At 39.9% G+C, this 22,693-nt stretch overlaps 1 protein-coding gene across 6 annotated transcripts in view; it reads left to right on the forward strand.

Moving 5' to 3' along the window:
• ZMYND11 (zinc finger MYND-type containing 11) overlaps positions 1-22,693 on the forward strand; it is a 93,988-nt gene that overhangs the window by 52,040 nt on the left and 19,255 nt on the right. For 4 of the 6 annotated variants that reach the window (XM_049776235.1, XM_049776234.1, XM_049776236.1 and 1 more), the window contains one exon: positions 5,062-5,223. The exons of the other annotated variants lie outside the window; for them this stretch is intronic. In XM_049776235.1, coding sequence (XP_049632192.1) covers positions 5,062-5,223 — 162 coding nt within the window. The remainder of the gene's footprint in view (positions 1-5,061; positions 5,224-22,693) is intronic. 6 annotated transcript variants of the gene reach the window in all.

The raw sequence follows: 22,693 nt of genomic DNA on the forward strand, positions 1-22,693 counted from the left end.
GCATTATACAGATTTAATGCCATCCCTCTAAAGATACCCATGACATTCTTCAAAGAAGTGGATCAGACACTTTTGAAATTCATTTGGAACAATAAACACCCTCGAATAGCTAAAGCAATCATTGGGAAAAAGAATATGGGAGGAATTACTTTTCCCAACTTTAAACTGTACTACAAAGCAACAGTTATCAAAACAGCATGGTATTGGAATAAGGATAGGTCCTCAGATCAGTGGAATAGGCTTGAATACTCAGAAAATGTTCCCCAGAGATACAACCATCTAATTTTTGATAAAGGAGCAGGAAATCCTAAATGGAGCAGGGAAAGCCTCTTCAACAAGTGGTGTTGGCACAATTGGATAGCCACTTGCAAAAAATTAAACTTAGACCCCCAGCTAACATCATGTACAAAGGTAAAATCCAAATGGATTAAAGACCTCGATATCAGCCCCAAAACCATAAGATATATAGAACAGCACATAGGCAAAACACTCCAGGACATTACAGGCATCTTCAAGGAGGAAACTGCACTCTCCAAGCAAGTGAAAGCAGAGATTAACAGATGGGAATATATTAAGCTGAGAAGCTTCTGCACCTCAAAGGAAATAGTGCCCAGGATACAAGAGCCACCCACTGAGTGGGAGAAACTATTCACCCAATACCCATCAGATAAGGGGCTAATCTCCAAAATATACAAGGCACTGACAGAACTTTACAAGAAAAAAACATCTAACCCCATCAAAAAATGGGGAGAAGAAATGAACAGACACTTTGACAAAGAAGAAATACGCATGGCCAAAAGACACATGAAAAAATGTTCCACATCACTAATCATCAGGGAGATGCAAATCAAAACAACGATGAGATACCACCTCACACCCCAGAGAATGGCACACATCACAAAGAATGAGAATAAACAGTGTTGGCGGGGATGTGGAGAGAAAGGAACTCTTATCCACTGCTGGTGGGAATGCTGTCTAGTTCAACCTTTATGGAAAGCGATATGGAGATTCCTCCAAAAACTGGAAATCGAGCTCCCATACGATCCAGCTATACCACTCCTAGGAATATACCCTAGGAACACAAAAATACAATACAAAAACCCCTTCCTTACACCTATATTCATTGCAGATTCAGGTTTTTGTTGCAGTGAAGTATTGCATTTGATGCATTCACATGTCTCTCATTTCTAATTTTAAAAATCCACCTTGATCTCTTTTCTGTAAAAGTAAAATTCGTGGTTTTGTGGAAATTTATAGGGGCACTGAATTTGCTAGCAAAATGTTTTTCTAATGTCAATATAGGTTTCGTGGCACATGAATTCCTAGAGAGAGATTTTTTTTCCTGTGTCCATTTATTGCATATTTCTAAGTGTCAAAAGATCTCTCACATTGACTTTAATTATTAGCACAATCGTAGATTTATAGTTGATGTCACTTGTAAAGTAATATACCTATCATATAGTAAATAGTAAACAATTTGACCTTATGCAGTAATCCCTTTAGTTCTGTATATTGCCTGATAATGAGCAAAGTCAAATTAGAGAGACCAAGATTATCTTGTTTTTATTTTGAAAGGCCTACAGTATGCAGCCTTTCTCCAGGACAGCAATCTCAAACAAGGTGAACTAATTTTGCACTATGTTATTTTACTTTAATTCTGCCTTTTTGTTGTTTGTTTGGTTTGGTTTGGTTTTGAATTGTATTTCTTTCTTTACGTGGCTTAAGTACTCTTGCTAGTATTGTTCATGAAAACTGTTCTTTCTGCATTGCTTCTAGCTTTAAATTTTCTGCTAGATGGTTTGCTTCTTTTCAAACGTCCTTGCATTAAATGACGTTTCATCCAGGATGCTGTGGATCAGGTTGTTTGTAGGGTAATCACATTGGGGTAGAACCCAGTGGGGATATAGAACTAGGTTTGGGGTATATATATTTTAAGTACCAAATAAAGAACTCCAGTATTAAAACAAATTCTAGGCAATCCTGCCTATAATAAGTTTGTTCATATCATTTATATTTGAGAAAAATAATTTTTCTCTATTTAGAATCAAATAGCCATTAGTCTTGACTTTTGCATGTTTTGTGCAGTATAAACATGGCCATTCCAGGAGCCAGAGTGGTAGCACAGTAGTAGGGCATTTGCCTTGTACACAGCTGACCCAGGATGGACGTGGGTTCGATCACCAGTATCCCATTTAGTGCCCCAAGCCAGGAGTGATTTCTGACCACAGAGCCTGGGGTAATCCCTGAGCGGCACTGGGTATGCCCCAAAAAACAAAAACAAACAAAAAATGGCCATTGCATTCTTTTCTATCACATAATGGAACTAGTTAAGTATCAGTCTATAAACATATAGCCAAATATTTCTGTCTTATTTTGTCTTGTTTCATGCTTTCCGTTTTTATCATTTTTTTATAACTCTAGACCAAAATCTGGTCTAGAGTTAAAACCAGTATTGAAGAGAACCATTTTCATTTTCGTTTTATGGGTGGATGAGAAGAGGAAAGAGATGGAAAAGATCCTTTTTTTTATTTTTTGGTTTTTTGGGGTCACACCCAGCAGCGCTCAGAGGTTACTCCTGGCTGTACACTCAAATCACTCCTGGCAGGCTTGGGGGACCATATGGGATGCCGGGATTTGAACTACTGTTCTTCTGCATGCAGGCTAAACGCCCTACTTCCATGCTATCTCTCTGGCCCCAGATCCTTTTTTATTTTTAATCCAACCATTTAGCATCTCGAGAATCACAGGGATGTGAATTGATATTTTAAAATGCACATTGGTGGGTCCAGAGAGATAGCACAGCGGCGTTTGCCTTGCAAGCAGCCGATCCAGGACCAAAGGTGGTTGGTTCGAATCTCGGTGTCCCATATGGTCCCCCGTGCCTGCCAGGAGCTATTTCTGAGCAGACAGCCAGGAGTAACCCCAGAGCACCACCGGGTGTGGCCCCCCCAAAAAATGCACATTGGCAGTTTTACTTGCTATAATAGTGTCAAATATGAGCCACTGCTGTTCTTTAAAATGTCTATGAACAACTGAAGGAAAACATTTTGAGATACTTGGTTTTAAATTTGAGACCCTGTGAATTAGAAATAGATCAAGTGATCTTTACTAAATCCTGATTGATCAGTGAGTTTTCTATATAAAAACTTAATGCTGTGATAGCGCAGCAGTATGACGTTTGCCTTGCACATGGCTGACCCAGGACAGACTGCAGTTCGATCCCCTGTATCCCATACAGTCCCCCAAGCCAGGAGCAATTTCTGAGCGCGTAGCCAAGAGTAACCCCTGAGTGTCACAGGGTATGGCCCAAAAATCAAAAACTTGGGCCATAGAGATAGCATGGAGGTAAGGCATTTGCCTTTTATGCAGAAAGATGTTGGTTCGAATCCTGGCATCCCATATGGTCCCCTGTGCCTGCCAGGGCGATTTCTGAGCATAGAGCCAGGAGTAACCCCTGAGCGCTGCTGGGTGTGACCCAAAAACAAACAAACAAAAAAAATTAAAAACTTACCAATGTGTGTGAAGGCAGACACACCAGCACCTGTTTGAGTCCATTTGAGCACCAAATTTACGTGTGTCTCTGCATTTTCAGTATGTCTTGTCTACCTTTGCGGGACCTTTTTCCCTACTGTGTACAGATTAGAATAGGTTGATATGTCCAATTTTTACCATATAATTTTTTTCAAGTATTTTGACTGAAATTTCTAAAGTAAGTTATCAGGGGCTAGATATCTGTAGGAAATACTGAAAACGGTCATGCTCTTTTCTTTATTACATCGGTCTCTGAAGACTACCAATATCTTAATAAAAATCAAACCCAAAAGTTCCATCTTTTTAGTATTTACTGATGTACTCCTGCCTTTATGCTGGACGTAAATTCGAAAAGGTACGTTTTTGAATGATTAGCGAGTACTTCCCTTGGGGAGAATGGATTGCATTTCTCTGCTCAGGCAGTAATTCATGTGAGCCTTTTGTGCTCTACTGAAGCCCATTTGTTAAGGGCAGATCCTGATACTAGAGCCAAGAAGAAAGCTGCTCAACCTTGGAGTCATAGAAAGCGATTTGTAAAATGAAAAATGATTGGTAGAGCCCCCATGGAATTTTGAGAACTCCACAAGCAGTGCTTTGATAACATTAACATGGATTTGACCCTGATTTATCTAGTTTTCACATGTACAAATGGTTGAGAATCTGTCCATCACTCTTACAGGTTTTTTCCGTAAAAGTCAAGTGATATCAATAGGAAATGAATTCTAAGAAAAATTTTAATATATATTTTCCTGTTTATCTTTAGATGGTATTGACTTGTATGTAACCCCCAAAAATATAACAAGGAACGAAAACCATAATCTTGCAGTTATCTTTTTCTTTTACTCCCAGATAAGATTCCAAGTAGAAAATCAGCCTCCTCTCTACACACACATATCCACAAATGGTACTGTCATTTAGAGAATGTGATTAAATCTGTAGTTTCACATTTTTCTTTATTTTTCCAAATTCAGCAAATTCTGAAAAGATGACAGTCTGTCAGAACAAGAACATTCTGGTTAATGGTTATTTTCAGTAAAGCATTTAATGCCATGGACAAGAAGATAAGAATAGTGAGCATCACATTTATTATTATTCTCTGTATTTCCACAGTATGCTAAGTACTTACTATAGAGATAGATAGTTAAAAAAACAAGGCAGAACAAATCAGAGGTTTGTTTGAAATACGAAATGTAGATGTTGCTTTGGAATGTTCAGTTTTCTGAAGAAATCATCCCATAGATCTTTTCTTAAAATGAAAGACAATGTTAGTACTGGGATTGGCTTTGGCATGATTCATTTGGACTGGTTTTTGCTCTCAGATCACCTTATTTCTGAATATTAATACTGTTTCAGAAAGAATTGCACATTTAAAGATGCACTTTTTTGGGTATTTTTCCCTCTTGTTTAACACAGTAAATGTCTTCAATTGTTTATAATGCCTAACTTCTGATGGACTTTAGTTCAATTTTGTTCTTAGCCATTGCAGATACTGACAAAATGTCATACGAAATTATTTTGTATTTTTTGTAGGACTGGGAAACAGAAAATCATGACTGGTATTGTTTTGAATGCCATTTGCCTGGAGAGGTGTTGATATGTGACCTGTGTTTTCGTGTGTATCATTCCAAGTGTTTGTCTGATGAGTACAGGCTTAGAGACAGCAGTAGTCACTGGCAGTGCCCAGTTTGCAGGGTGAGTACCTATGAGCTTTCATGTGCTGGTCAGAGGGTTGGAATTCACTAATCATAGCTTCACAGAGGTGTCCCAGATTGTCTTGCCAGGTTAACAGATAAAAGTTCTGGTGGGCGGGGGTTACCTATGGAAACAATGGCAAACAAACACAGAGCACTTATAAATGGGTACCACAGAACATGTTCATCTCCAGGGTATGGATTTTAGAAAGTCCTAACTACATTAAAATATACTTCCTTCCCTTATTTCACACTTGCCTCTGGATTGTGTGTACTTCAATGGACACAATGGGATCAAGAAACGCTGTACCAACCTCTATTCAGTTACTCCTTTCTTACTAACCTGCACGATTTATGCCATTCAGAAGCCCACTTAGCAAAAGGCACATTGTTGGAAACCCTCTGAATCTACTGCCTATTTTATATTCCTGTAACATTGCCTTGATTTTTGTCATATGACGGGTTAGTTTATATCTCGCTTGTATTCATTCTATTTGGAGGGTGGAAGAATGGAACAGTTGTATATAAAGCATTCTAATTATTTAAAGCAAAATGAAATAGTCTGGTAGGTAAAATGGGTACTTCCACAGTTATTTTTATTCATTTTTCACAATGATGAGTATATGTGGCTTTGCTTATTGACTGAGAAAGTGTGTGTTTGAGTACACTGTAGGTGTGTGATGCTTGTTGACTGCAAAGTGTGTGTATGCCTAAATCATCCTACATTACAGATGGCATTGATGGTGATCTATTAGGACTTACTTGGAATTGCTGTTGTTTTGTACTTATTATTAAGCTGCTTATTTGGAGCTATGCAAATTACCCCATTATTCATGGATGTGTGAATGTTTTGTAGTACTTGATAGTCGAACGTTTTTTACCAGCATAATGATCAAAACGGTGTAAATACTGACAAGTTTTTCCATTTTAGCTACGGTTTTGTATTAGTATACAGTTCATCAGTTGAGAAACAAACTTGTAATAGCATTTATATGATAATTATGACTTATCAGATGTCTAAATGCTGAGTAAATGATAAATTCTTGTGTCTAAATGGCTTATATTGGTTTAAGCATACAGTTGCAGAACTTGCTTTCTGAGGTCTAGAAGAGTTTATGATATCTTTAAGAAATTAGTATTGGGCCCGGAGAGATAGCACAGTGGCGTTTGCCTTGCAAGCAGCCGATCCAGGACCAAAGGTGGTTGGTTCGAATCCCGGTGTCCTATATGGTCCCCCGTGCCTGCCAAGAGCTATTTCTGAGCAGACAGCCAGGAATAACCCCTGAGCACCACCGGGTGTGGCCCAAAAAACCAAAAAAAAAAAAAAAAAAAAGAAAGAAAAGAAATTAGTATTATTGCCAGTGGTATGGGAACTGCATTAACATTTCATATTTTAGTACATGAATTGTACATCTTAAATATTTATATTCTGTTTTCTGGTAACAGTTGAGGAATGAAGAGTTAATGAGATTTTATAAATGAAGCATAAAGCCAGTAAAGACAGATTAAAGGGCAAAGGGTCAGAGAATCACTGAAATTATATGAACTGTAGAACTGGAAACATTGGAATACTTGTGTCTTTACATGTGTATATGGCCTGTGAATGTGTAATTTTATGTTAGTCCTTATTTTCTTGGTAAAGAATTTAAGCAAAAGCAGAGTCAGTGTGAATGGTTAAAGCCTTTTTTTTTTTAGATATTCTATTTTATTTATATGAAGAATAGAGGTTGAATAATCACACTTTTGAAGAAAGTGATTTTCACCATTAGTACATCTTTCTCCAGAATTCACTGTTAGATGTCAGGTTTCTTTTGTTTGTCTTTGGGCTACACCTGGTAGTGATCGAAACTTACTTACTCTTGACTATGTTGAGGGTTTACTTCTGGCAGCTTTGCAGGGACCATGTGGATGGAACCCATGTTGGCTGTGTGCAAAGCAAGCACCCTGTCCACTATACTGTCTCGTAGGCCCCTGCATTCCATTTTTATATACACATTCTTTTTATGCTGATTTGTTTTAATTTCGGAGAATTGTTGGTTCACAGTAAAAGAGTGGAATTTTGTTTACCTCTTCTATTTTATTTTTCCTTTAGGTACCTGATTTTTTTTTTTTTTGTATTTGTTAGTTTATATAGTCTCACATAATTATATAATCATGCCACTGGAATGAGTCCATGAAAAGTCACTGTTTTGGGTCATGTTAAGAGATTGTATGAGAGGCTGGAGAGATAGCATGGAGGTAAGGCGTTTGCCTTTCATGGAGAAGATCAATGGTTCAATCCCAGCTTCCCATATGGTCCCCCATGCCTGCCAGGAGCGATTTCTGAGCCTGGAGCCAGGAATAACCCCTGAGCACTGCCGGGTGTGACCCAAAACAAACAAACAAACAAAAAAGTTTGGGGACAGAGAGGTGGCTCTAGAGGTAAGGTGTCTGCCTTGCAAGCGCTAGCCAAGGAAGGACTGCGGTTCGATCCCCCGGCGTCCTATATGGTCCCCCCAAGCCAGCGGCAATTTCTGAGCGCTTAGCCAGGAATAACCCCTGAGCATCAAACGCGTGTGGCCCAGAGAGAGAGAGAGAGAGAGAGAGAGAGAGAGAGAGAGAGAGAGAGAGAGATTGTATGAGCTATATCTTGATCAAGCTCAATGCCCGTGTCAGGCCTGCTTGGGTGATGGGCTTCATCTGAGCTTTTCAACACCCAGAGAAATGGCGTCAGAGCTGCTCTGCTCTCTGTCCCCTTCAAGAAAGGTAACAAATTCCTTTCCTGGGAGAGAGAAGAACCTTGAAATTGTTAAGCCTCTTTACAGGTCTTGGTTGATTTGTGTTTTTCTGTTTTGGATCATACCTACCTATACTATCCCCTTCGCCAGAGCCAAATTTCAGTGTAGCTGAAAATATTGTAAGGGCTCCCGTCATTATGCACTAATTTTGAAAATAAAACATTTCTTGTACTCTCTTGTGACCTGAAGACTTTGGTTTTGCTTCTGTCCCTTACAGAGTTGAATTCATATAATCAGAATAATTTTTCTCAGTTAAATATGATTTTTAGGGGCCACACCCAGCAGTTGCTCCGGCCCCACTGTTAAATATGATTTAGTTCAAGACAGGCATCAACAAAAACAATACAGGCAGCTTAAGCTCATATTATATATCTGTTTGGTTAATTATCTTAGATTTAGTTTGGGATAGCAACCTAGCTCTTATATCTGTTTCCAAAATATTTTCTCACTCTAAGATAATTTTATCAGTTGTTATAATAGAACTTAAGAGTTTTACAACTCTGAGGAAATTTTTTTTTGGAATATGTTGCCTTCTACAAAAATAAATCCTTACTTTATAGACATAGTAGATTGTTACTGAAAATCAGCCTCAGACAGATTCTGTGAAGTGGCTCACTGGGAGAGCTCACACACATCCCAGGTGTCTGAGGAACTGGTACTAAAGTGAACAATGAAAATAAAAACACTGTGAAGGCAGCCTCTAACTATCAGGTTAGTGTTTTGCTTTGAAAGATTCAAGTAATGTTCTATGTCACACTTTTGTTTCTGAGAACAGTCATATTTTTAGATGGTATTTCCGTTTATTAATTTATTTTTATAACACCATAATTACAAAGTTGTTCATACTAAGAGCACTCATTTTAAAAAAACAATAAAAAGGAATTGTGGTTTTTTTCCCTTACATTTAATAATTTAGAGAAGAAAGGAAAAAAGCTACAGTGATGCTATCTATGACTTAGTAGGTGAATGTTCTCACAGGGCTCTTTCTTGTGTGTACATGGACCTCACTTGTGTCTGTGAAGCTTGCATTCTCTCCTAGATGTAGCTAGTTTGTTTATTTATTTATTTATTTATTTTTGGTTTTTGGGCTACACCCATTGAAACTCGGGGGTTACTTACTCCTGGCTCTGCAGAAATCGCTCCTGGCTCGGGGGACCATATGGGATGCCAAAGATCAAACCAAGGTCCTTCCTGGGTCAGCTGCATGCAAGGCAAATACTCCCTACTGCTGTGCCATCACTCTGGCCCCACTTGTTTGTTTCTGCATTTATACATACATAAAATAGTTATACAACCAGAAAATTTTTATAAGAAATATATTTAATGGATTTTAAAGGATTTTCAAACATTTCTTCCCACAGTCAGTTAATGACCCCATATGGGGTTGTAACCCATAGTTCACTAAAATTGAGAGGGTACCTCACAGAAACGATGTGGTTCAATGGTGAAATGCTCACTTTTGTGGGTTTGATCTCTGCTATCTTGGAACAAAAAGAAAAAGAAGGTATGTGCATTGACTTAGCTCCTCAGTGATGTGTGTGTAGACCACACTAAGGTTCCCTCACTGTGGTTATGTTCACTGTGAGGGGCAGTGTGTTCATTGAAAGGTATTTCTCAGGAAACTGAGAGCAGTTTTAAAGTAAAAATCACAAGGGGGAAAAAAAGACCCTTTGGCTTGATATAAGAAATTAGTAAGTTCTGATAATCAAGATGTAAGGAGAGTAAATAGTTAAACATAATAAGAAGAGAAAGTCTAACAATAAATCAACAAAATATAAAAATTAAATTAAATTAAAAAATGATCCATTTTACTGAGGCTGGAGTTTAGCACAGCTAGTAAGGCGTTTGTTTACCTTGCACATGGCCAACACAGAACGCACTACAGTTTGAATCCCGGCATCCCCTATGGTTCCCCAAGTCTGCCAGGGGCAACTTCAGAGTAAAGAGCCAGGTGTAACCCCTGAACACCGTCGGGTGTGACACCCCCCCCTCCAAAAAAAAAAAAAAAGACCCAATTTACCCAAGGATCTGTCTTTAAAACAATATTTTGGGTCTGGAGAGACAGTACAGTGGTTAAGGCTTTCTACCAACCTCAGTTTTAATCTCCTGTACCCTCAGGTACTGCTGGGGTCACTCATGAACCAGAGCCAAGAATATAGCCTATGAGCACTGCCAAGTGTGTCCCAAAGACCCACTACCTCCACAAACAAAGCAAAATACAGTATTTGCAGCCAACTTTGTATTAGAAAGATAGCTCAATGGGCTCTAGACCACATGCTTTGCATGAAGGAGTCTCAGATTCAATCCTCATTACCACCTGTGGTCCCCTGAACACTACCAGGAGTAGTCTGTAAGCACTGCTGGGTGTGGCCAAAGAAGGAAAAATAATATATATATCTGTCTGATCTTTTTCTGAGGGGAATAATCATCACAGGACAAATTTACTGAAGTAAAATTGAATTGAAGCAATTTCAATTCTTGATTTAAAAAAAATCATCTTTTGCAGGAGGAAATAGCCACATATATAATCATGAAAGTATTTTTCCAACTTTTTGTTACCAGTATGCAAATGGTTGTGTCATTTAACGTTTGCTTCATTTATATCTATATATATAGATATATATTGTTTGCAAAATATAGTAGTTTTATTCTTTGATGCTGTATTCTTTGATGTTTGCAAAAAACAGATCTTTGTAGTGTCCACCAAGTCTGTAAGTATATATGTGTGTATATATGTGTGTAAATGTATATATGGGCCTCTGATGTGTGAAGGTGGGTGTTGCATGATGGGTATGTATGCTCACGTGTGTGTGTGTTCGTATTCCTGGTACTGGATACCTGTTTTCTATCATGGTATTGAGTTACAACATTTAAAAAAAAAACATGGCCATACTGCTAGACAGAATCACTAAACTTATGTCTCGTAGTTTGAAAACTTTTAGAGCAACACCTTCTCTTTGGTGACGGGAATATTCTCTCTGTCCAGCAGGATCCATTGACCACATATGTATCTGTTGAGCAATTATGATTTTGGAGACTGAGGCATTGGATTTCCGTTAACACATGCAGCTTTGGGTTGCCCAGTAGATTAGTGCAGCTTTAGAGCACACATACCACTCTAATAAAGTATGTTTGGTAGAATTAGTCTTTTAAGGGGCCGGGAAGGTGGCGCTAGAGGTAAGGTGTCTGCCTTACAAGCGCTAGCCAAGGAACGGACCGCGGTTCGATCCCCCGGCGTCCCATAAGGTCCCCCCAAGCCAGGGGCGATTTCTGAGCACATAGCCAGGAGTAACCCCTGAGCGTCAAACGGGTGTGGCCCAAAAACCAAAAAAAAAAAAAAAAAAAAAAAAAAAAGAATTAGTCTTTTAAGCGCCTAGCATTTACTTGTTTTCATCATCAGTCTTTAGTTTTAACATGGAAGGAAAAAGGTCAGCTTTATTTTGCCCACCACCAGTACCTGCCCCAGAACCCTCTGCCCTTGTCTCTCCCCTTCTGCATGTAACTCAGCATCTTGTGACTTTCCACCTTGTAACTCAACAGAGGTTTGTATAAAGCACACATTAACTTCTGCCTGTGAGAGTCTATGAGTTAGTGCAGTTAAACCCTGTATTATAACCTGAATAGAGGATTGAGTATATGGGTACTTTTAAGATGAAGATTATAGGATACGATGTCACAGCTGCATCCTGCATGAAATGTAGAATATGAGGGTCAGATTCATAGCTCAGTGAACTGTGTGCATACCATGGAGGCCCAAGTTAGAGCCCTGGCATTTACGGTTCCCCAAGCTCTGCTAGGGTGACCTCCAAGTTTAGAGCTAGGAGTAGACCAAGAATACAGTTAGGTGTACTCTCTTTCCCCAAAGAGATAAATTGTGTGATAATGGTGTAGCACAGGCCTCATCGTGGCCATTAGATACTATACGTTATGATACTTTTAGGCTGTTGTACCATGAGATGGTGGCTTTATCCTGGCTACAAAAGAATGTGGTAAGACGTAGCAAGCATAGTTTTTCACAGTGTGATTACCAGATTGTGCTGATTTTGCTCTGATTCTGATATATGAAAGAATAGCTTTAGGAGACTTTTGACATGGCAGAGCACACATGGGATGTCGGGCATCATACCTGGGTCTGCCACTTGCGAGGCGAGAGTTTACCTACTGCAGTATTATTCTGGCCCCTCTTCCATCTTCTTTAATGTTTTCAAAGTCCTTAGATCTTTTCATAATGTAAGAGTAATTACAAATTCATAACTTGCTTCCTTTCAAATTATATAAAACTATTCTTCTTTGACTGAAATAGGCTGTAAAGGACAAGAGATTATGTGAGCACATCCGAAGCATTCACTTGACTGGGCAGTACCACAGTAGCCTTAATAGAACGGGGTATTCCACATCTGGGCCTCCAAAATGGAGTGTTGCTTACTGAATTCATCCACAATGTTTATCTTAGAGTTTTGTACCATAATATTTAAATTTTTGTGTTCTTTTTATACTCTGACAAATTTTAGTTCACTTTGCATTCCCTTGGTGACATTTATCTTTATTTATGAAAAAATAAGCTTAGGGATTAGAGAGATTGCAAGCACAGAATTTAAGACACTTGCCTTGCACATAGCTGAATCCACTTTCATTCCTGTGCTGGGCATAGCCTGAAACAAAACAAAAAATAAATAAATGGTCAGTTTAAGCCACAAAATGAAAAGTGTCTTATTCATAATAAAGGCTAGAGTAATTCTGTTATTCCAGTGTGTCTGAAAGCTGGAAAATAGGTCCTCACAAATACCTTGGGTGGCATTCCTGAAATCGTATGATTTGGTACACATTTCCTGGACCCATGAACATGGTCCCCACTTGTGCAAGTTGCCCACGTCTTCCTTCTTAAGATGTTGATTTTTCCCTACTTTCATGTTGGATTGTGAACCGGATCTGTCTCAGTTTCTCTGTCTGTGACGTGTTACTCTCTCCCTTATCTTTTTCTCTCGTCTCTTGAGCATGTGACTCTCCCTTTTTTATCCTCTCCCTCCCCATTCTCAGTACCTTCAAATTAAGCCTGCTTTTTACAATTTATGTTCATAGATAAATAATATAGTGAAGCAGCTTAACCCACTACTAAAATACAGAAATACAGGAAAACTAGAAAAGGAAATAAAAGTGATAGCAGAAAAGTTATACTGATATGTTGAAAAAAAAACTGTTGAAATTGAAGATAGTTGTTTACTTCTAAATTTCTTTTTCCTTCTTTTGGATATTTAAAAATGTTCATTTCAAAAATAGAATGCCCATTTATGTTCAAAATGCTAATGGAAATATTTTGAACAATAGTTTTCTAGTATTTCCGCAATCAAACTTACTCACTTCTTGCTTTCTAATTTTTAATAGAAAATAGTATATTTAGGGCCGGAGAGATAGCATGGAGGTAAGGCATTTGCCTTTCATGCAGGAGGTCATCGGTTCGAATCCCGGCATCCCATATGGTCCCCCGTGCCTGCCAGGAGCAATTTCTGAGCCTGGAGCTAGGAATAACCCCTGAGCACTGCCGGGTGTGACCCAAAAACCACAAAAAAAAAAAAAAAAAAAGAAAAAGAAAAAAGAAAATAGTATATTTAGACAGTGCCAACGGATCAACTGCTTGCAAGACGAATGCCTTAATCACTGAATTACCTCACTGACCCTATAAATGCCATTTTAAAAGTATAAAAATTAACATATTTTTTAAAATTTACTGATTTGGGGCCGGGCGGTGGCGCTAAAGGTAAGGTGCCTGCCTTGCCTGCGCTAGCCTTGGACGGACCGAGGTTCGATCCCCCGGTGTCCCATATGGTCCCCCAAGCCAGGAGCAACTTCTGAGCACATAGCCAGGAGTAACCCCTGAGCGTTACTGGGTGTGGCCCAAAAACCAAAAAAAAAAAAAAATAAATAAAAAAAAATAAAAATAAAATGTACTGATTCAATATTTGGGGAGAGAAGAAGGGAATAGACGCAAGGACTTCCCCCTGTTAAATTTTGAAGAAACTTTTCCTTTCCTCTCATCTAAAAGAAAAGACAGAAATAGTATTTTTACTTGAAAGTAATTTTACCACAGAATTCATATTAACAAATTGGAATGCTATTTAGATTTTTAAATAAGATTAAGTAGATAGAGTCTGGAGTGATGGTGCGGTAGTAGGACGTTTGCCTTGCATGCAGCTCACCCAGGACGGACCTCCTTCCGATACCCCAGAATCCCATATGGTCACCCGAGCCAGGAGCGATTTCTGAGCGCAGAGCCAGGAGTGACTTCTGAGTGTCACCGGGTGTGGCCCAAGAACCGGGGAAAAAAAAAAAAATTTAAGTAGAAAGTGTTGCAAGTCAGCCCCTGAAGAGGTTGACTGATGGAGGGATGGAGGATGAGGCCTTTCTCTTCCAGCTCGGAGCACGCATTTGCCACCCTGTCTAGCCGACGGTTCTGAGGTGAAACGGTGGGTAAACAGCTCGCAGACAGTCAGGCTCGTGGAAATATTCACTTTATTCGGTGGACAAGACTGAAGTACAAAGACTCAGCTTCAGTTCCAGCCAAAAAGCCCTGGCCTTCCACAGACTCTTGTTTTTATCCACCAGAATCAGGTACCACCCAATGGTGGGATCAGATACCAACCAATGGTGGAAGCAGAATCAGGTACTACCCTAGGGTGGGGGCAGAATGCCAGGTCACACCCTAGGGTAGGGCACAATCACCAATCAGTTTAGGGTGAGTAACATAGTAATCCCCTAAAATATTTACATACACAACAGAAAGAAACAGGTTTTTTTTAAGGTAAAAATTTGATATTTTTATCATTTTATAACTATGTTAGAGCCGGAGCAATAGCACAATGGATAGGGAAGGCATTTGCCTGGCACGCAGCCAATCCATTTTTGATCCCCAACATAACATATGGACCCCTGAGCCTGCCAGGAGTAACTCCTGAGCACTGCTGGATGTGGCCAAAAAAAACAAACAAAAATCTTATATTTATGAACATATAGAAATTTAATTTTGACAGATGTTCAAAATGTTTTCACTGTTATATAAACTTTATTATAAGTAGTAATGGGAGCATTGAGTAAAAAAATAAAATAAAAAAATAAAAATAAAACCTGAAGGTCTAAAAAAATGCTCAAAGTATTCTACACAGGTTCTGCAGACCCATGAAGCCTAGTTCTGTCTCCAGCACTTCCTGAGCATGGGGTGACCCCTAAGAATTGAGCTAGGTATAACATTTGGTGCATCACCAGCTGGGACCCAGAAACCAAGTAGATCTCTCAAACTACTTGGGACCCAAGCAGACAGGGACAAATGCCCGGCTCCCCCCTCCTTTGACGATTATGATAAAACTTTGGTCAGAAGAACTTAGTGTTGATTGTTGTATTAGATAGTTAGAACTTAAATCTAGATAAAAAGAAAGGCTTTCTATTTATCTACAATGTCAGTTTACCTATTTATCTAGATTATAGAACTGAAGAATTTGTCAAGTGCACTATTTCTTTTTACTGTCTTCCAATTCATGATGTCAGCCTCATTAAGTAGAGAGCAGAAAGTACTTATTGCATGACCCCAAAACAGACACAGCTCTGGTTTTCAGGAAAAAAAAAAAAGAAAGGCTTACTCCGTTGGAGCATATATTCTGCCTGTCTTGGTCACGTTTCTTTACAGGCCACTGTTTTCTGAGAAAGGGGAGAAATCGTAGATGTAAAACCATCTATTCCTTTATCAAATCTCCATAACTGAGGGATTTCAGGTTTCCCCTCAAAATGCATTTACTTTTGAATGGTGAAGCGCTATTATACACAGGTCCCTTTTTCTTGATCAGTTTTTCACTTGATCAATTTATTTGTGACTGTGGATATAGTTAGGGGTTTTGAAACTACATGTGTAATGAAACTGGTCAGCTCTTTGCTCAGAAATCACACTTGGCAGGTTCAGGGGACCATATGGAATGTCGGGGATAGAACCTAGGTCAGCTGCGTACAAAGCAAATACCCTACCCCCTGTGCTATCAGCTTGGTCTCTTAAGATGGTCTTCCATATTTGGAAGTATCTTCTGAGTTCTAAAACCATTGCCTATGAGCAAAAGTCATCTTTGTGACAACATAAGGGAGCTCAGTAAGCTCAAGTCCCTTTAAGTTAAAAAATATTTAAAGAAAAACTAAAACAGCTATGCCAGAAATACAAATGTAGATGGTTGTTCCTAGGTAGATTGAGTCTGTGGGAGACTTGGGGTGGAGCTGTAAGGACTTCATGTGGGTAAAGGGAGTCTAAAGGCAGAAATGGATGTCCCCAGTGTTCTGCCACATTGCTGGCAGGAGGGGTGCCCTTTGCCAATGCTTTGATCGTTGCATTAGTACTGGAGATAAGCAATTCAAACATGGGTATGTCTTTAGAAAATTGTTCTGGACAGTGAATTCATGATGGGCTGATACGGTTACAATGTGTTGGGCAGAGAAATGGCTGATCTTTAGATCACTTCACATTACCAGATCTCTGTTCAAGTCTCACATCTTTTGGTTTCTTAGAAATTCTTTGTATTCCATTGCTTCAAGTGGTTGTAGAGGTCCATACAATAACACGGGCAGCATAGGTGCAGATAAGACTCTTAGAAACTCTTTTTCTGTTCCGTGATTGCAAAAAGTTGTAGAGGAGAAAGAATTTGGAGCCCCTGATGTTTAAACTAATGTAGGTGACTTATCTGCAGATCCACGTTTCTCCGGCAGAGACCACCTGTATCAGAGAAGTGGTGTATGCAAGTTTAGCAGTCTGCCTTGGGCAGGAGCATTGGGAATCCACTTCGCCAGCCGGTACCTCTGATTATAAACTCACTAAGTGAGATCTTTGTTATCAGAGACCATCAGAGATTTCTAGAATTTACCTGTCAGGGTTTTATAGGCCAGAAGCATACCAGTCACATTTTGAATAGGCCTCTTACTGTGTAATTCAGCTGCATGGAAAACTCTGCGTAGACAGTGAAGTTGGTTGGTTATGTCTCCCATCAGTTCAGTTCAGGTAATACTTGTTGAATTGATCCTCTACAAGGCTCTGACAAAGGAACACTCCATTAGACTATGTGGATGCTGCTTTCACAGAAATGGCCTGGGTGTTGGCAAATTACATCTCAAGACCAAGTCAAGCACCTTTTCTTGTGCAGCTCATGAGCTAAGGGTGGGTTTTACTCTGTTAAATAGCTGAAGAAAAATCAAAAGAATAATAGTATTTTGTGATCCCAAAATAATTCCATTTCAGTATCCCAGTGTGTAACTATAGCCACACTGTGTAATGTATTTGTTATTTCTGGCCACTTTTTCTAAACAGTCAGACAGATAGTCAGAGTTGAGCAGTGTGAGACAATTCTCAAGAGTCAAGAATATTTACTACTACCTGGCCATTCACAGACATTGTAAACTGACCTCTGGTATTACTCACTTTGGGAAAGGTATTCTGAATATTGGGAATCTCCAGAAAGTGTGAAGATCTATCTTACTTGACCATGGACTTGGATCTGGTGAATTCCAGCTACATGTTCTGTTTATATTATATGATCTGTGGTCTGTGAAATAATGTGTCCATTTTATTTTCTGCTAAAATGTTTCTGCATCATGAAAAGTAGAGTCATTAGAGTTTTCAGAACATTGAAAATTTCAAACCATTTAATGCTGAACTCCTTTTTTATCCCTTCACATTAGTACATTTGTTGTCCCTAACAGCTATTAATACACCTTGATAGAATCCAAAGTTGCTCTTCTAGCCAAAGATATCTATCTAAGGCTGTGAGTGTGGCTGCCTTGATGTATACCTGTTTGTGACACTCAACTGTACACCTGATTTGCTATTATCCAACAATGATTGGTAATTTGTTTAAGACTATCTTACTCTAAAAGATGTTCAGAGGGCCAGACCTATAGTATAGTGGGCAGGGTGTTTGCCTTGTACACGGCCAACCTGGGTTTGATTCCTGGCATCCTGTATGGTCCCCCAACCCACCCAGAGTAACACCTGAGCACAACTTGGTATGGCCCAAAACAAACAAACAAAAAAGATTGTCAAGATTTTTCCAAAAATTTACCCGCAGATATATTAGCATCAGCCTACGATTATTGCCATGTATAAAATGGTTGCAGGGATTGGAAGAGGGGGAGAGGTGTGACTCGGTGGTTAAGTTTATGCCTTGTGAGCATGAGTAAGGTGTTTTGTTTTCAGCGCTGTGGTAAAAATGAAAATAGTTGCAACCATATTGGTAATGCCATAGAAAATTTCTGATTATTTGTAGATATTTACCAAAATTTAAAGGGCTTCATTTACCATGATGGATTCTAAACTGTATATTTTCTTTTTTCTTTTTTTGGTTTTTGGGTCACACCCAGCAGCGCTCCGGGGTTGCTCCTGGCAGGCTTAGGAGACTATATGGGATGCCGGGATTTGAACTACTGTCCTTCTGCATGCAAGGCAAACACCTAACCTCCATGCTATCTCTCCAGCCCATATATTTTCTTTACAAGAGGTCTTTATTATAACTCTTCCATACCAAGGAAAGAATTGAATCTGGGGCCAGAGCGAGATAGTATAATAATATTTAGGGTGTTTGCCTTGTGTGGCTGACCCAGGTTTGATCCGTGGCATCACATATGGTCCTCTGAACCTCACAAGGAGTGGTCCCTGAGCACAGAGCCAGGAAGGAGCACTACTGGGTGTCACCCATACCCCACTCCCCCCCCCCCAATTTTTTTAATAACCTTAAGATTTGTAGCTTTTTCTGACTTTTTCTTTTCTGTTTGTTTGTTTTGGGCCACACCCAGTGACACTCAGAAATCGCTCCTGGCTTTGGGGGACCATATGGGACGCTGGGGGATCAATCCGCAGTCCGTTGTAGGTTAGCGTGCGCAAGGCAAATGCCCTACCGCTTGTACCACCGCTCTGACCCCTTTTTGACTTTTTTGTCAAGAGCTATGTGCTTATTTATATTACAAATGGAATAGCAGTTACGCTGTTCTTTCACTTAGGGTAGCAATTTCTCAAGTTGCCATTAGTGATGTGATTTTTCTGATAGGAACCAACAGAAACACTTCACTAACAGGGACACAGCTAGCAGCTCCTAATACCTTATTCACATACCTGTGGGCATCTCAAAGGACAGCTCTGCAACAGAAGCTCAGTGCTCTGTTCATTTTTTCTGTGAAATACTGATTACTAGAAAGTCTTAGAAAGTCTACATCTATGAATACTTCCTCTGGCATGTAGGGCGAGCAGCCTGCCAGCTTCAGTCCCATGTGAATACATTTTATAGCAAACACTTTTGTCCCTCCAAATTGCTGAGAGTTTTTATCTGTTGTGGTTCTCTATTTGGTTTGCTTCAGTTCATGGAACAAGCTTTGTAGCCCACCCTGCCAGAGTGGGAGCAGATGGATGATACATCTCAGCTGCCTGGCTGCCTAAGTCCAGGCCGGGCCTCTGATTCTGAGGGGCCACGCCCACTACCCAACCTATGTGCTTGCTTGTGTGGATCTCAGTTCTTGCCCTACCTTATCAGTGCAATTCCATTTGTTGTCCCCAGAGACACCTGAGACTAAAATAGGGCCATCAGTAAGAAATAAAGCTAAGGGCTAGGAAGACTGTTCAAGAGCCTGAAGTGCAGGCTTTACATGAGGAAACCCCCAACATTGTATGGTTCCCCAAGTAGGTAGCTGGGAGTAGCCTGTGAGTATCGCCCATTATGGCCCCTAAATCAGAATGATGATGATGATGGCTATAATTTTAAAAGATGAAATAAGAACAAGCTACCAAGAGGCTGTCAATAAAGAGAGATTAGCTTGACTATGAAAGTTCTTTATGATCCAGACCCTTGTCATTTCTAATGAGCAACTGAAAAGAATCAGTAAATGGTCACAGCATGACATGTCTTTTAAGTTTCTGTCGTCCAACAGAAGGAAGGCTCCACAGAGTTGCAGAATTTAGTTGGTTCACTTCCCTTTTTATTTTGGGGTGGGTGTGGGGCAGACATGATGCCTGAGGATTCTCGGGAGTTACTTATGGCTGTGCACTCAGAAATTAATCCTGAAGATACATAAGGGGACCAAATGGTATGCCAGGGATCAAACAAGCTCCTTACCCACTGTGCTCTCTCTCCAGCCCTGGTGGTGTAGAATTAAAAGTGTTCTAAAGAGGCATCAGCAGGTGTTCATTAGTACAGTAGCAGAAGTCACCCTACTGCTTGTGTGGCGATACTGTCGGGACTGCAATGTTAGAAAATGACCTGGAAATGCCACTTCCAGACTGATCTTAGTAGAATACTGGGCATGATGGGCACTTAGACATTAGTGATTTCTTCCCCTTTGAGTGGAATTTACCTTGCAGTACTTTGCACAAGTCTTAAACTGGCAAATGAACTACCCATTCAACTCTGGTTCCACTGAGGCACAGGCATGACCCCTGTATCCCACTTTTGCCTCCCTTCTGGCAACCATTGTTTTCTGCCCAAGATAAGTTATGTCGGTTTCAGAACTTGATATACATGGACATTGGCATTCTAATTTTATTTGGGGGGGCTTGGAGGTACCCTACCCAGTGATGCTCAGGGCTGCTGTTGCTGCTGCTATGCTTAGGGTTCACTCTTGGTAGGACTCAGGGAACCACATGTGGTTCCAGCCAGGAACCAGGGTTGGTCATGTGCAGGCAAGAGCCTTAGTCCCTATTCTCTTTCTGTGACTTGATGCTGCTTTGAAAGGATTTTCCAGGTGCTTCTAATGCTCAAACAGAACAATAAACACGTAAGTGTGGGCCATCTGAATCTGGTAGTACTTCGTTACTTGAGGAATACATTCCCCTGCAGTCATGCAGGAAGCTAATAAGCAGAGAGCGTCTGAGCTGAGAGGACTCAGGAGAAAGGGTGGCCCATGAGGTAATATGGAATCTTGTGTCCTTTTGCATTTTGCTGAACCAATTTTTTCCAGGCCTCATGTCATCACATTTAATTACACATAGAAGCAAAGCACCCTTGACTTGAAGCTGATTTCAACATGATATGAAATCAAGTTTCCATCCTGCTTTAGTTTTGTGAAAGCTAGACCAAGTTTCTGTGCATTTGGAGTCTTTCCCAAAAGAAAAGATTGCTGCTGCACTTCGTTACCTAAATGATCAATTTACTCAAAATATTTAAGCGTATGGGGTCAGAGTGATAATGCAGCAGGTAGGGCATTGCCTGGTTCAACCCTGGTATCCCATATGGTCGGTCCCCAAGCACCACCAGGAGTAACTTCTAAGTATTGATGGTATAGCCCAGAAACCAAAATTAAATATATATGTATATATTTAAGCATACAAAATTAAAGTATTGTGAGCACATATAACATCCTTGTTCATAAAAACTAGAAATAGCCCTCTACTCAAACCTGACATTTTCATCAGAAATTCCCTAAACTTGAGCATTAGGGTTTCCTGTTCCATTTCTCAGAGAGAACTAGCAGTTGGAGTGTTTTAGCTGTAGTGATATTCCGTTTCTAGCACTGCAGAGTTTGCCCATAGAGAAACTGCCTTAATTTTCTTAAGGCTCTTTTAAAAGCAAGAGCTTAGTTGTGACCTAATAGTGAAATTCTTTGTAAGTTGATAGTTAGATCATGCTGAGTTTGAGGTAGTTAAGGAAGACCCAGAGAGAGAGAGAGCGTCTTCATCCCACACAGTATCTGTGCCTGTTAGTTACAGTTCCATTTTAGCAGGTGTTGGTTACAGTTTCCTGGAGTAATGCTATGAGGAAAGCCATGATTCACAAAGAAATAGAATTCCGGGGCCGGAGAGATAGCATGGAGGTAAGGTGTTTGCCTTTCATGCAGGAGGTCATCGGTTTGAATCCCGGCGTCCCATATGGTCCCCCGTGCCTGCCAGGAGCAATTTCTGAGCCTGGAGCCAGGAATAACCCCTGAGCACTGCCGGGTGTGACCTAAAAACCACAAAAAAAAAAAAAAAAAAAAAAAAAAAGAAATAGAATTCCACAACTTCTAACCTGAAACAGTTGGCTATTATGTGTGAATTTACTGATTTGTGATTTAATGATCAGATGTTAGAGAGCAGCCGCTTTTGTTGTGCTTCTAAGTGTTTGGCATTAGCATGTACTATAACTACAGATCAAGTAGCTAGAAACATTTGCTTTTCCTTTCCTGACTCTTTAAGGGAATGTAGGTTTTTCCCAAAAGCATACCTTACTTAAAGAGGGCAGACTTCTTAGCCCTCTTTACCTGGTGACTGTTCCCTTCCCTGTTTCTGAGTTCATTAACTGTTGCTTCAGTTCAGAATGCCACACCTGAGCTGTCAAGAACAGGATTCCAAACACAGAGCTGGCTGTGCTTTTTCATCCACTGGTTGCTCCCTCTGCTCTTTTTCTGTGCAATTTTCCGGATGAGGAACAAGCAGTCATATCTGCTCTCTGATTACACCAATTCTTACCAGTTCTTAGGAATTGGTATGCATAAGTCTCTGGGACCTCGTTAGAAACGAAAATTCACATGCTACTTGAATGTTATTAGCAAAGTTATAACCCTGGAATCTAAGAAATACCATTGCATTCTGAATGCTTTACCTCTGTGACACTGATCACTTTCTGAGAGTAAGTAAAAGTTGAATGACTGAATAAACAATGTGGACAACAAGGCCTTCCCCAGAAATGCCCATAGGGTGAAGTCCAGTGCTTTTTT

This window comes from Suncus etruscus, chromosome 7 (assembly GCF_024139225.1).
Source record: "Suncus etruscus isolate mSunEtr1 chromosome 7, mSunEtr1.pri.cur, whole genome shotgun sequence".
In the NCBI taxonomy this organism is placed as follows: domain Eukaryota; kingdom Metazoa; phylum Chordata; class Mammalia; order Eulipotyphla; family Soricidae; genus Suncus; species Suncus etruscus.